At 37.5% G+C, this 15207-nt stretch overlaps 1 protein-coding gene across 2 annotated transcripts in view; it reads right to left on the reverse strand.

Moving 5' to 3' along the window:
• Positions 1 to 14004, reverse strand: part of adamtsl3 (ADAMTS like 3) — a 198732-nt gene extending 184728 nt beyond the window's left edge. Inside the window, exons 1-2 of one of the 2 annotated variants that reach the window (XM_088083412.1) lie at positions 13746 to 14004; positions 3343 to 3445 (exon numbers count right to left, since the gene is read on the reverse strand). In XM_088083412.1, coding sequence (XP_087939538.1) covers positions 3343 to 3408 — 66 coding nt within the window. In that variant the 5' untranslated portion in view covers positions 3409 to 3445; positions 13746 to 14004. Of the gene's footprint in view, positions 1 to 3342; positions 3446 to 7143; positions 7429 to 13745 lie in introns of those variants that run through there. The other variant, XM_088083362.1, reaches the window with a different exon arrangement.
• Positions 14005 to 15207: the final 1203 nt, after the last annotated feature.

Genomic DNA, 15207 nt, shown 5'->3' on the forward strand with positions numbered 1-15207 from the left:
AGAGGACCAGAGGACCACCACGCACCATCATCCTCAAAATGCTTCACTTTGCAGACCGACACCGAATCCTAAAAGCTGCCAAAGAACCTCAGCTGACCATCAACGGCAAATCCATCTGTTTTTCAGCGACTAAACAGTGCAGAGCCTTCTCCAGAGCCGTGGAGGAAGCCAAGAAACAAGGCTACAAACTGTTTCTACTCTATCCTGCCAAGCTGAAACTGACCCGGGATCAGAGGCGCATATCTTCAGCAGCTGAGGATTTTCTTCATACAGATTAATTCATCACTAACCTGCAGCGCTGGACTACCGTTATGTGGTATGATGGTATGATGATTATGTTTTTCCTTAATTTGAACTGAGAGTATCAATAGTTCAGAGTCCCACCCTTCTGGTGAGACTTGTTTATGGTTTGGCTTGCCAAAATCCCCAGTCACGACGAGGGCAGTGTCCGGGTACCTGGTCCAGTGCCAGAACCAAATACCACGCAGCTCTGTCCATGCTGTGTTGGCATCTGCCTGTAGTGGTATGCACACAGTGGGGATGACAACCGCCGGAGTGAACTCCCAGAGAAAGGCAGAAGGAGCACAGTGAAATCGTGTGATGCTCAAAAAAAAGACAAGAAGGAGCAGGAGAGAGCTGGGATTAATCCAACTGTTACTTGTCAGAAGACACACTCTTCCGCTCCTCCCTCTAAGATCATCCTTCTCTCACAGGACTGGGCACCCTGAGTGGACTATGGGCTCTCAGCCTGTTGTTAGATGTCCTCTCGCCTATGCAGAGACACACTGGGACAACAAAATCTTTCCTCTCCTGTCACACTGTTGTTTGGCATCTCACTGAATTCTGCTGGCTGCGTCCGACCAACATACAAAACACTGGAAAACTGAGGTGCTCTATGATCATATCCAATTATTACTAAAAGAATAAAGAAGCCAAAAACAAACACTCCTCATGAAGCAGCCACAACTGCATCTGGACAAATACAACATCTTTTCTTTCATCATGTTGAATTGTGTAAAGCTCACTGTGCGTACTACTGGAATAATCCCACAAACACGCACAGATAAGGACTATCGCACACCTGCTACACACAACACAGTGCATGAGTCATGGCTTTTTTCTCAGATGTGGACTAATCCACAGGTGTGTGATAAGGCTTGGCAGGTAGCAGAGAGTAAGGTCAGAGGCCCAGGTGTGTGTATGTGTGTGTGACTAATTGGAAAGCCTCGGGGAAACACCTGTCGGTCCTCTTTCACTCTGCTGCGCTTTCATTCTGCGAACTTCTGTCCCTCTCTATCCCTCCGAAGGGTCGGACATGTGCAGCTCGTGTCAACAAGCATCATGTAAAGGAGTCGGTGTGAAAACGAACGAGCCGACGAAGGTTAAACAAGACTTAAAATCTAGTATATGGCTGAACCGAGTACAGTGGTTCCCAGCCTTTCTCCTTCAGGGACTTCTTTAGTATCACTGAGTAAACAGATGACATATTTTAGGGATATTTTTTATATTAAATTCATTACAATAACAATGATGATAATTGATAAACTATACAATTAACCCAGATGTCTCACTGCAAGAAGTTAGTGTTTGTGTGATGATTTTTAAGAAGTTTATTTCCTGTGAATATTGCATCAAAGAAGAGTTTTCAGCATATTTGTCGAAACTTTACATATGATAATCTGTATGATAACTTTTTCAAAAAAATATTCCACAATGTGAAAAACTCATTTTTAAAAAAGTGTATAAATTGAACATTAATCTAAAATTTTAAAAAATATATAATTGAATTTAGTTATCTTTGCAGGAATTAATGAAATGCTGAGATGGCCTACTGTTCAGGCTGCTAGTCTCGCAGCTGCTAATGTGCGCTGACCTTTTTTGTCTGATAACTTAAGATCCAGACATCTAGAAGGTTTTAATCGGGACACAATGACCCGCAGAGGTCCCTTCCTCTCCGAAACAAACAGATCTGGTGATTTAAACTGATAGAAATGCTGAATAAGCAGTTTTGCTCTGAAAACATTAACCCAATAACCCAATCACGCAAAAACACGTATGGTCCTATCTAGAGCCATTAGTTTGTCCATTCTGGGCTACTGTAGAAACTAGGGATCAACAGATTATCAGCCTGGCTGACTGTCGGGGCTGCTGTTTGGCATTTTGCCAAATATCTGTATCAGCGTTTTATTTTAATGATCGCCTAAAAAAATAATAAATTAAAAGGTGCAAAAAAAGTGTCAGCATGGGAGAAACTTTTACTTTGTAAAAACCTCTGGAAGCTATTTCTATTTATTAATTTTTATTTAAATTATCACTTTATAGGAAAAAGTTGCTGGGAACTTCCTGTATATGATGTTGAAAGTCCGTTTTGATTAAACATTTGCCCCTAAAGCATACACACTGGACCTTTAACTGTTCTTATATTTGTGTATTACTGTAACTGCTTCTATTGGCACAGGGTGCTTTAATTAAGAAATTCATTGATATGGGCTTTTGCAGGCAAATATTTGTAGTTTAAACACCCCGAATGTATGGCTTTATACCATTTATTCTTTCAGGTGGTGAATCAACTTTTAAAAAACTTCATCTGAATTCTGTGTGGCTGTATAAACACTTTATGAGGAGTAAACACCCCGTCTGAACCTTCAAATTTAAATTCCCAGTCCACCACAATAGCGAGCGATCAATAGTAAACACTGTGAGGCTCCAAGTCCCAGCCCCCCCCCGAAAATAGATGGAAAAAATATTCCTGCTTCTCTCAAGGCTTCGGTGCCTTTATAAACAGACGTGGTCCAAATAAAGATCTCTTTGCTGAGTTGATCATGCAGAACACCGGGTCCACAGCAGCCTGTTGTCAGGGATTAAGTAGCTGCTATATTTGCCCGAGAACATCCTGCGCTCAGTATTGCTTCATATAAAGAGGTGACATTCACCCCGGCTCGCGCTCATGTACAAAGACTCCAGCGGGCTCTCCGCACTGCCCCGCGGCCTTTTGACCTGTGTAAACAATTTGATTCGGACGGGTCAGATCAAATTAAGCAACTGAGCTGACAGTGGCCAGCTGAGGTGTCAGAGGCTGGGTTGTGAACCCTGACACGTTTTCTCTAATTAGGTCCATGTTAGTTTTATTCACTAAAGAATGCAACGATGCGCCATGACTGCGAGCCGGGTGGTAAAAGCAAAGAAATCTGCACTGAATGCACAAAAAGTTTCTGTTTAAAGCTCACTGCGAGGAAGTTGTTCCCAATATGTCACACAGTCGGCAGCACGTACAGGAAAACCCAAAGCCTGGATTTATCTATCCATTCACACTTCATTCATGCATTCATCCATTTTCAGTACCTTGGCAGAGTGAAGTGTGAGGAAGATGAGGACAGCCCTCCAGAAGATAAATGACTCCATCTTCATGTGGTGCAGGTCTCTCTACAGCTGCGTGAGCCCCAACCTGTGAAGAGGGAAGAGACAAGTCAAGTTAGATTACTTTTGCAGTTGTTAAAAAAGGAGTTGATGTCATTTCTTGGTCTGGAGAGGCTGGCATATATTGTTGAAGGTAAACAGAAGGAGTTTGTTTGTGTTTGTGACTCAGTTATGTCCTTCTTGGCCAACGAGGCATGAAAGCATTGATCCTGCCTTTTATTTTATTTATATATTTATTTTATCTCATTTTATTTTACTACTTTGATATTTGTTGTATGACTTGCTATTCTATTTTTAATTTTTATTTCTTATTCTATTTTTATGTCATTATTATTCCTATTTACTTATTTAATCAAATTAATTATTTATGTATTTTGGTTATTTGTCATCTGTTGTTATTATGATAATTATTAATCTTCTCATTGTTTATTTTATTTTATTTGTCTGTGTGAGGGGATGCATATTTGTATACTGATGTGCATGTTTTGATGTGCACTTGAAACTTCAATAAAAATATTGTTAAGAATTTTGCAGTTGTTAACTGTGATATTTAAGTGACATCATACGAGATCAAAATTATTACATCATTTCCGGTTAATCATGCCCAAGTAGCTAACAGGGCCGGATTCAGCACTGGCAGCTCTAGTGGGGCCCAGGGCAAAAATACATGCATCCTCCATTCTGTGTTTTGTGTATGTATTTATATTAATAAATACATTGACTTGTTATATATGACTTGTTTTAAGTAGTTTAAGTAGTACACATCCCAGTATATACTTGTTTGTTAGACAGCTACGAGTATATGCCAATAGAGCATACTGGCACACACTGGGTCACTTCACAAAACATCACGAACCACGCCCCTTTTGGGGGGGATAGAAAACAAAGTATCATATTGATGTCAATGTATTTCAATGGATGTTTACATTATAATTTTGATAAGCTTGTATGCATTTATTTCTCGTTAAACACACGACACAACTTTTTTTCTGAAACACTGCCTGAACCTGAGCGTGTGTGATAACTTAATAAATGAATTCTGATCGCAGTAATGTCTCTTCAGCCGTTTCAAAGGCCACACAGTTCAGCATTACATTTTAAATTAGTTATACAAGGAACACATTTTGCAAAACAACAGTCAAATGTATATCCAAAACTTTTCAAAAACATTCTGTTAATTCCAAAACATTTCCAGGCCTGGAAAACCATTTGATGAGTAATGTCTGCTGTGTTTCTGGAGGAGCACTGTCAGACTGGGTTTGGACACCAAATTTTCAAAATCTTTTACACTTCACAACCCAAGTTTGTGGTCTGAAAAAGATATTTGTGTTTAGTCGACGAGGGAGCTTATGAAAGATGCTGAGTTGCATACTGGGAAATGCAATATCCTGAATTTTTGGAGCTTGACCTTTACCAGCACGGACTAAATGTCAGGATATTGACTTTAATTATTCTCTGAAAAGTCAGTCAATTTTATGCAAGTGCACAAACGACCCCTTTAACCCCCATTATAATTGGGTTTTAACTCAATGACCCTCTACATGACCAGTGGCATCCCCAGGATGTCTGCATAGGGGTGGTCAAATGGGGCCCCTTAAAATCTTTGGGTGGCAGACCAAAACCAAAAGAAGGCTTAATTTTATTAAATCTATCATGCTGTTGAAGTACATGGGCTTTTTTGAAAACTATGCAAATTTGGAGAGGAAAGACATTGTGCACTGATATATTTTGGTTTCTTATTTTACAGTTAACCCTTTAAAACCTGAGCATATTGGCTTGGTTTCTTTCGAAACCCTGAGAAGAAGACAATGAGCAACTTAACAAGAAATGGCCAAAAAATTGAAAAGTAAGAAACAAGGTAAATAAGGAAAAATAAGTTAAAAAAAAAAAAAAAAACACAATAAAATGGCCTCAAGAAAGTGCTAAAATAAAATAAAATATTTTTTCTGGAACATAAATTCAAATTTACAAACACAAGATTTACATGTATGGTTTTCAAGACAAGTTCCCTTTTTAAAAATAAATAAATAAATAAATACAGCAATAATGGTGGGATTTCACTGCAAGTGGTGATTTTTAGGCAACAAATGCACATGGCAGCCAACGCCAGGACTTCAACCAACGCACATGGAGGCATGGATAGTTAGGATTATGTAAGAAAGGCACATGGTAAGGTGTTAAAAAAAGCAACAACACATTCAGACAGGAAGCAAACACCGGACTCATGGAAGTCCGTGGTTTGTTAAAACATCCGCCCGCACTTTAGGGTCCTTCATCCTCCTCATATTGGCTTTTTACTGGCAGCATTTCAACATGTCACCGTCCACAGGTGTATGATAACACCGCGAGCGGTTCTGTCCGGCCGTGTTCTCAGCTGACGCCGCATCATACAGCTTTTGGCTGGCCTTTGGTGTCGAGATCTTACGTCGAAATCACTGCAAAAGCGGCGGTATCTGACGACTTCATAATGAGGACAGGTTATATATAATATTGGCCTCCAGTTATTTTCGTCGAGGGGGCCAGTAATTGTTTCAGGGGGCCATGGCCACCACTTGGGGGCACCACTGCACATGATGTGGCCTCAGGATTTCTGTAATAAGAAGTTTGCTATTTTATTTCACCCTTATTGTGTGTGTTTAGTATCTGCTTTAGTGGCACATGTGGACAAGAGTATCCAGGGGGGTCTGGGGCTCGTTGAAATCCTGCCTTACAAATGAATTGTGAATTCCAATTTTTTTAATTTGCAAGAGAAAACAGACTATATAAATGATTACCTGATATTCAAAGGATCACATAGGCCAGTGATACTCAATTTGCAGCACATGGGCCAAATTTGGCCCCCAAATCGGGTGCAAGGTGCCCCCTCTCAACCATTTTCTAATTCACAATAAATATAGTTCATAGTGGGATTTCTTATTTTTGTAAATGTAATGTAAATCAGGTCTCAGAGTGTAGAAAAAGCATCAAAATAGAGCTTTTTTAAAAAACCTAAGAGTCAGGGGAGGAACCCGAATGTCCTCAAATCCTAAAAACACCCTTGCATACATCATATCATGGCATCACTGGCCCCCTGGTCTCCTGTCATTTTGCAAAAGTGGCCCCCGCATCCATAGTATAGGTCAGTCATTAATAGAAAAATATCACCTTTAAATAAATATGAGATTATTTTCTCTGTTTCGTTACTGTGAATTGAATCTTCGTAGGGTTTTGGACTAATGTAGAACATGCATTCAGAAAATCTGGCATTTTAAAAAAATATTTTTTCGACTTTTTATAGTTTAAATTATTCATGATTAATTGATGGGATTTATCACTGCTAGTTACAACCCTATTAGTGTAGTCAAACTCACTGACGCCGCCAGTGTCACACACCAAGCCTCTGTGGATATTATGGGAGTATTTTGGGGAGGTATTGTAGGCAATGAAAGGGAAATTCACCTGCATGAAAAAAAGCACTGTGCAGAGCCAGAGCTACAGCAGAGGGCTGCTCCCAAGTATGTGCAAGCATGGCATGAAGCGCGTGCAGAAATCACAGCCAGTTTCTAAGTTTCTAAACGTCAAGCGACGCTTCCACACAGTGGTTTCGCTCACGAGATCATGCGAATCAACAGCATCGAGACCTGACGGGGTGAATCTGGCAGGAACCGGACCGAAAGACAGGAGCTGCTAACGGCGGCGCTTTCCGCGTGATGTGCGTGTTTGTTTGGGGAGAAATAAACACCTTACCTTCTGGGGAAGGGGGGGCGGGGGGCAGGTCCTGCGCTCCCTATGCGCTCATATGGAGATGCAACATCAGGTATTCTCCAGAAACAACGCGGTCATCCAACGAGTCCCGATCCCCTGCGTCCACGCCCCGAGACTGACAGAGAAACGCACGAAAAGTGACCGAGAGAGCCCGGGGAGGTGTCTCAGAGACCGACGCGCCGGTACTTTCTGTCTCCGGTAAAGTGTCTCCAGGCTCCGGGCGGCGCACAGCCCGTCTGCCTGCCTGACACACAACTTGGGGCCAGAGTCAATTCAGACATAGGTGTGCACTACTTCCGCTCAGCACTTTCAAAGTAAAATACATACAGAAAAACGTGCGCAAATGCATTTATTTTAACCCTTTAGTGCCCGCTTTAATATTACACACGCTCGTATCACTCTGCGCAAAAAAAATGCGCCTTTCAAATAAAGCTTTAATTTTCAACAACAGTTCTAATCATAAATATCAAATATTATTATTTTTTTCTAAATTTTAACATTTTAAATGCCAGGGTTTTCAAAATCAGCCTATAAGAAATATTACATATTAATACAATTTCCTACTGTAATTGAGTCTTTTTTTATTTTTAAACCAACATCAGTCCTGATTATAAATACAAAACATTCAGTAAGTTTTTATAAATTTAACCCTTTAAATGCCAGGTTTTTGTCTTGATCCTACTATGTTTTAGATGAAAAAAAGAACTTTTTTTTCAACATACTACATGCAAAGTAGATATTTTTTGTTACATTCACAAATTGCAAACTACTATTTTTGATCCCACAGCCAACAAAGCATAAAAAACATCCATTGCATAATTTCTGGGAGTCATTCTGGGTTTTTGCCTTGCAATTTGTAACTTTAACTATTTTTCACTTGATGATGTCATTTTTACGATATTTGGCATATGGAGAAAATACATGCTATTTCCACTAGGTGCACTATCACAATCAATATTGCTGCTAACCACTGACATATCCCAGGCTGAAAAAATAAAACATAATCTCCTAACCATGTTGTACATCAAAATTCTGAAAATCAATGAATATTTGATATTTATAATTAGGACTGATGTTGGTTTAAAATTTAACTATACGAAAGTAGAAAAATATTATTAATACATAATGTTTTTAAAAGCTTGATGCTGAAAAGTGAATTTTGTGCCAGAGCAATACCAGTGTGTGCAACATTAGGGTGGGCCCAAAGGAATAATATCCTGCAAACTTGTGAATTTTTATGAGCAAATTTGCCTTTTCTGCCTCAATTTATGCTGTAAATGCCGTCAATTTTGTCAAAATAAAAGTCCCCTGCTACTTCAACGTTTTACTGTGGGGAACAAACGCACTCTCAGTTTCTCTTTAACTTTGTGATTAAAAGAAACATGCTTTCATTCTGAAGGGTAAATCACCTAATTTCCTGCACAGCCTCAGTTGTCTCTGGCAGTTTGACAAACGCTGCGTAGGCGAGTCTGATGACCAACCCCTCTGTCCCATGTGGTGTGCAGGAAACAGCCATCTCCATCAGTTTACTATTCCTGTAGTCAGTGTCTGTACTGATGCACGTCTAGTTGCTCTTTTTAATTCTGTAATGGTCATAACTACACTACACGGGTTTATGTGTCACTCAGAATTAACATAACAGTGGCATGCATACTTCACAGTATCGACTCTGTTACATCTTTGCAGTGAAATATGGAACATTGTGGTAATATCATAACTCTTCACTGGTATAATTATGGTAACCAAGGCTGAATAAACAGAGTAGGATCTCGATTTGTCGTCATTCAGAGTATTGTAACATTGTTTGGAAGAGCAAAATACCCACTGACATCATAAGGGCCTTAAAATGGACCCTGTTTTATTATCCGAGCCCCTGTATCAAATCTCGTTTTAAGATCTCCATTATTTTGGCTGATGCTGAGTTTACATGTTGCAAACTCCTACATTAATTTGTGTTAGATAACCGCAGAGGACGCAGCGTAACCACACTCATTTCAACTCAACTTAATGAAACGATGATCGTTGAAGTACGAGCATTAGGTTAAAAAACCTCAAAGAAAAAGAAAAACAAATCATGTGAGTTAATTCAGCCAATAAACTTATTTCTTGCATAACATAAATCATGTCAGGTGTAACCAAATCTATGTGTTAAATCAAATCACTTGATTTCAATCAAATAGTTAAATGGGAACATCGTTATGTTGAACACCATATTTAATTTAATAACACTGTGCCACATATTTTTTCAACATTTTCATTGCATTCTTTTAAATATTTATGCTTGTTTTAAATAATATTTAGGGTTTTTTTTTTTAATAATATTTATGCACTTTTTAAAATAATATTCACAATAATTGGAAAATTGTATTTAATCTAATTTTTAATTCCAAGCAAAACCACATAGTGTTGATGTTTATCAAAATAAACCAAATCAATGAGTCACTTAATCAAATACTTGTGTAAATAAACTTAAATCATGGCCTATTCCTTTAAATCATCCCATTAACACCTAAGCTCTGAAATATAATATATCTGCATAAAAGCCAGCAATTCACTCACAAAAAACATCTTGCGTGCAAAAAGACAGGCAGTTTGCACCCAGGGTCAAAAGGTTAACCAGGTAATAATGGTAATGATACTTGTTTGTTTGATTGTTATTAGAGATGTAGATTTACTGTGATATTTGTAGTGGAGAAATGTACATTTGTCAGGTCTTAAAGTACAGTTCACAAGTCTATCCTCAAATTATTCTGAATTAAATAAAGTTCTTGGCAGCAGTAGTCACGACTTCTGTACATATTAATTGTGACAGCATGTCTTCCCAAAGCAATTTAAGTGTAAGCGAAGGGGAACAAATCCATAGTCATGGTGTGAAAAAATGAATTTAAAAACTAAGATGGGGACAAATTGAGGCTTCAGCAGCCTCAGTTATCAAAATCAAGTGAACATCTTCTAAAGTTAGTGCAAAGTCGGCACCTTGTGGTCTGCGAACCACAGGAACGTTATGTTTGTATGCTATTATATATAGCAGCCTTACTTTGAAACTTCATGTTTCTTAACATTTTAACAATGCTGAGGTTAGCTTTAATGATAACAACAACTAGGATATGGTTTGGAAAAGATCATGTTTGGGCTTAAATACACGGGTTTTGGAGCACAATCCCCCCTGGAAAAGCAGAAATGTCTCTGTCAACAAAAAAACAAAACAAAAAAAACGCTTTGCATGGCACTACCTCGCTGGAAAAACAGCGACGGGTTACCAAAAAACATCTGGGGTGCCCTGTAGCAGCCCAAAAGCTATGTCCTTGCTGCAGTGGATGCGGGTTCAACCCGCAGCCCTTTGCTGCATGTCACCCCCTTTCACACTATTGCTGTCCTATCAAATAAGACAAAAAAATCATCTTAAAAAAAAAAGAGAAACATCCATGTCTTTAGGCTAAAAAACAGTTTAATACACAGCGATGACTCAGACTTAAACACAACCATTTTTTGTTGTTTGTTTGTCTATTATTTATTTTTTTGTTTTTAATTAACTACACCTCAGATTCTGCTTACGTGCTCATGCATTATCCAATATTACGGCTGATATATAATAAACGAACAGACAGTCATTCTACCAACACAATGACTACATTTATCTTAGAATACATTTTATAATAATAATAATAATAATAATAATCCTGTGCTTACCATTAATAAATACACACTGTAATTTATTTTGACTAAATTAAACACGCCATACACCGTCCTGCTGCTGGAAAGATCCATCAAAACACTGAATCCACCACAGATGCCAAAATGCACTATTTCCACCTGTTTGTTTCCTAGAAACTGCAATGACCAGCTGTTTAATTTGTTTGGGGGTTTTTTGTTTTTTTTGGGGGGGTTGTTAGCCTTTTTTAATGAAACTACATTGTTATTAAAGACTGGTGTTTTTGGGAGGAACCAGCGTGCAGACAGAAAAACTGACGCGCTGTTGGTATTGATCTTGTTCAGGGATGACGTACAGAACTCAGAATAACAGCAGCCTCATCCTTTCAGAAATCTAGGATGAAAAGGTTTATGTGGGAGCTGTAAAAACCAAACGCTGAAATGGAAAGTTCCAGTGAAATCATCTTGTCCTCCAACGTCCCAATCAGACCAGTTTCACATCCAGTATCCTGGTTTCTATCAGCGTCCATCATTCACCTGAGTATAATACACACACCCTGATTATTCCTGTAGTTCAGCCAAACAGAGCTCCCCGCCATCCAGAGGGGGATCAAAGGGTGTGTGTGTGTGTGTGTGTGTGTGTGTGTGTGTGTGTGTGTGTGTGTGTGTGTGTGTCCCGAGGCCTTTATTATGAGGTGAAGAATAGAAGCTGGCAGCGTATGAAGGGACTGGTTTTGACTTTGACTAATGGGAACTTCAAAAAGCTTCAGTCAGCAAATGACCTCGAGGTCCTCAAATGTGCACAACTGCTCTGTGGAAACATGCTGTAAATATACATACAGGGTGGATGGATGAGGGACTATAAATAGACTGAAGGATGGTTTGTATACGGTGTATTTAAAGTGACTGCATTAGACCTGTGATGCAATTAAACAGGAGTGTAAACAACGTTTATTCAGTTACACAGTCACTCACAATGACAACAACTATTCAAGTTAACAGCCGTTCAGAAGTTAACTGTCCTTCAGACAGGAAGTAAATCATATTAGAACTAAATAGATGGATGCCTCATTACAAACTGAATTACTCTATTAACAGAAATGTGTGCGGTGGAGGTCTGGCGCCCCCTTCAGCCACACATGTGCAACAACACTGACAGAGAAGTGCAGGCTCATAAATCACCACTACAGAGTGACACTTTATTCCTGCATACCAAAACAAAATGTTTTAATTTTTGTAATGGGAATCAACTTTTTTGGTCGAATACATGTTCACCTACAAGTAATATGACTGTTTGTTTTTCTTGTTTTTTGAATTGCTTTCAAATAATTAAAAAATAAAATTTATTTTTGAATAAGTTAAAACTGTTATTTATACGAGTATGTAAAAAAAAAAAAAAGACAGATGCATATGTAAATATTATATAAAGATATTTAAAATGCACCAATAACCAACAATAAAAATGACATATCTAAATACAGGTCTATAAGTTGTTAACTTTATAGATAGTGCAAAGAAAAAAAATGCAGAATGGATCAACATTATGAGCATTTATACATGCCTGTTATGTTGCAGTATTTCCATGTTGTGGTTTTTTTTGTGTATATATATATATATATATATATATATGAATAGTAACATCAGGAAAAAAAACATATTGGCAATCTCAAGCACTAAATGATAATTACTTTTGATGGACTGGTTATGAGCTATTAACACTGCATTTTTTTATATTCTACATTTGGTAAAAAACTATGTTGCATTAACCCTGAGGGCCCACTTTAATATTACACACACTCATATCGCTCTTCACACAAAATGAGCTTTTCAAAATCAAGCTTTAAAAACTGTAATTCATTAATATGATTTTCTACTTTCATTGTGTTTATTTTTTAACCTACATCAGTCCTAATCATAAATTACAAATATTCATTAATTTTTAGAATTGTAACCCTTTAAATGCCAGGTTTTGTCATGATGCTACTATGTTTTTGATGGGGAAAAATAAGCATTATTTTCAGTATACTGCATGCCAGGTAGATTTTTTTTTTTTATTATTATTACAGACTGGGATATGTCAATGATTAGCAGCAACATTGATTGTAACAGGTCACCTAGTGGAAATAGCATGTATTTTCTCTATATGCCAAATATTTAAAAAATGACGCCATCAAGTGGAACATAGTAAAAAATGAAATTTCAAGTCAAAAGCTAAGAATGACACCCAGAAATAATACAATGCATGAGTTTATGCTTTGATGGCTGTGGGATCAAAGGTCGCAGTTTGAATGGGATTCAGTGCTGCATCTTTTGCACTTAACAGTATGAATGAAACAATGTTGTTGACACAGTTTATTTTAGACTTATTGTAGGAGCTGAGAAGAAAATTCCAAGATTAAAATATTAAAATGAAAATACAAAATCTTGCCTACATATATGCCATATGCACAAACACAGAGAAAAATTGCGTAAAATGCTTTTATGTAAAAATAAATAAATAAAACAGTCCCTAAGGGTTAAAGAAGGTGATCAAATAACTGTGGTCTTGTGGTAAGTGACATCAGCTCCAGGCTTTCAGCCAGTCATCTGTATCAGCTGATGTCCTGCAGGAATGTCAGTCAAACCTCACCGAGTTAAGCCGAAAAATAACGAAACATCTCCGGTTTGGCCTTCAAAATAAAATCTTTCAGGAAACGCACTTAAGAATGGGACCGTTTTCATTTTAAGGAAGTTTTCCCACACGTATTTCGGGTTTACAATTAACCGACAACACCAGACTTCGTGTTACATATCCCGAGATTATTCTACCCCCCAGTGCTATTAGCACATTAACAACATGTGGAAATGACAAAGGATGTTAACCCTGTGCTGGCAAAAAATAACAAACAATTAGGAATAGTTTCTGCCAATAAGCTTTTAAAAAACAGTCTTACCTTGTTTAACAGCTTTGTTTGGGTCTCACTCCCTCTGTGCTTCAGCCGTTTGTTTACCTCCATGTCTCCTCTTCTGCTCTGAGCTCCACTTTCAGAGTAATTTCTGCTCTGAAATCAATTCAATGCGCCGGATAAACCGAAAAACTGCCGAAAATGACCAATTATGTCACCGGCGCCGGACACGTTGCATAAACTAGCGCTACCGACGTTCAATGAGCCGTTTATATTTACACAGCTGTTCTCCTCCTCCAGGGACCACCGACCCGCCATATTGTTTCTTCCGCAGTCTTATTGCTTTTTCCCGCCTTTTTCATGCCGTGTTGTTACTACAGTAGCCCAGAAGGGACATATCAGACAGTTGTGGTAGTACTAATTTGATTTTTATTTAATTGTTTTGTTTGCTTCTGTCACTTTTTCTGTTATTATCACACCATCTGTTCAAGTATGTAATCATTAAAAAAAACTTATTTATTACTTTATGACATTTTTTGAAATCTTGTCAGCTCTATTCCCTTATCGCTTGTCCACTTAAAAACAAAAAAATAATTAAAATTTTTATTGATTTTTAATGGGTTGGGACACAACAGGTTAACATATCAGATGAGACATTTCACTGGTAACAATAAAAAATGAAATGGCTGTTGAATATAGGAGTTACATACAAGAGAGGGCACACAAGATGAAAAAATGTTTTATTAAATTATTCCAAAACAAAAGATCCATCAGACTCAACAGGGTTACACTTATTCAGTATGTAGGTTATTTTATTTGTGACATACAGTTTATCTGTTTTTATCATTTGGAGTATTTTATTTCAGTTTTTCAAAATATACAAACTGCTATCAATCACAATCACAAACTGACAGCACAAAAACACCCATTTTAGATTACAAACAATAATAATATGCGTAACTGAATAAATATGTGACGATAAATTTAACCAAAATGTTGTAAAATGGTAAATATCTGGTAATGGTAGATATGGTGACAAAATAGACTATATGTCACTACACATGTTTTGTTGTTTTTAAGAATTTCATTCCTTTTAAATAAATGAAATAAATAAATTGTATGTACATACACACACACACACACACACACACACACACACACACTTCACTTTCTTCAAAAGTGATAAAAGGAATTAAAGCACAATGGTTTATTTATTTCATTTTATTAGCTTTTCTCCCTTTGTTGTTTAATTTTATATTTCCATTAAAAACTTTAAGTTAAAAGCACTACCATTGTAATGCATTTTCAATCTTGTAAGACGTTAACCTTTATTTTCTATACATTTGATGGCAATTGCTTCCATACACTCGTTAAATGTAATTGTTTCCATACTTGTTTTGGACATTTTCAATAAAGATCATAATGATAATTTTAAAAAAAGACACTTTTTTTTTTTTACTTTGGTAGTGTCCATCCGTTAACCAGCATTATTTTGAAAATCTCACCCGGA

This window comes from Plectropomus leopardus, chromosome 1, assembly GCF_026936395.1.
Source record: "Plectropomus leopardus strain MGB_pleo_1.0 chromosome 1, ASM2693639v1, whole genome shotgun sequence".
NCBI lineage: Eukaryota > Metazoa > Chordata > Actinopteri > Perciformes > Serranidae > Plectropomus > Plectropomus leopardus.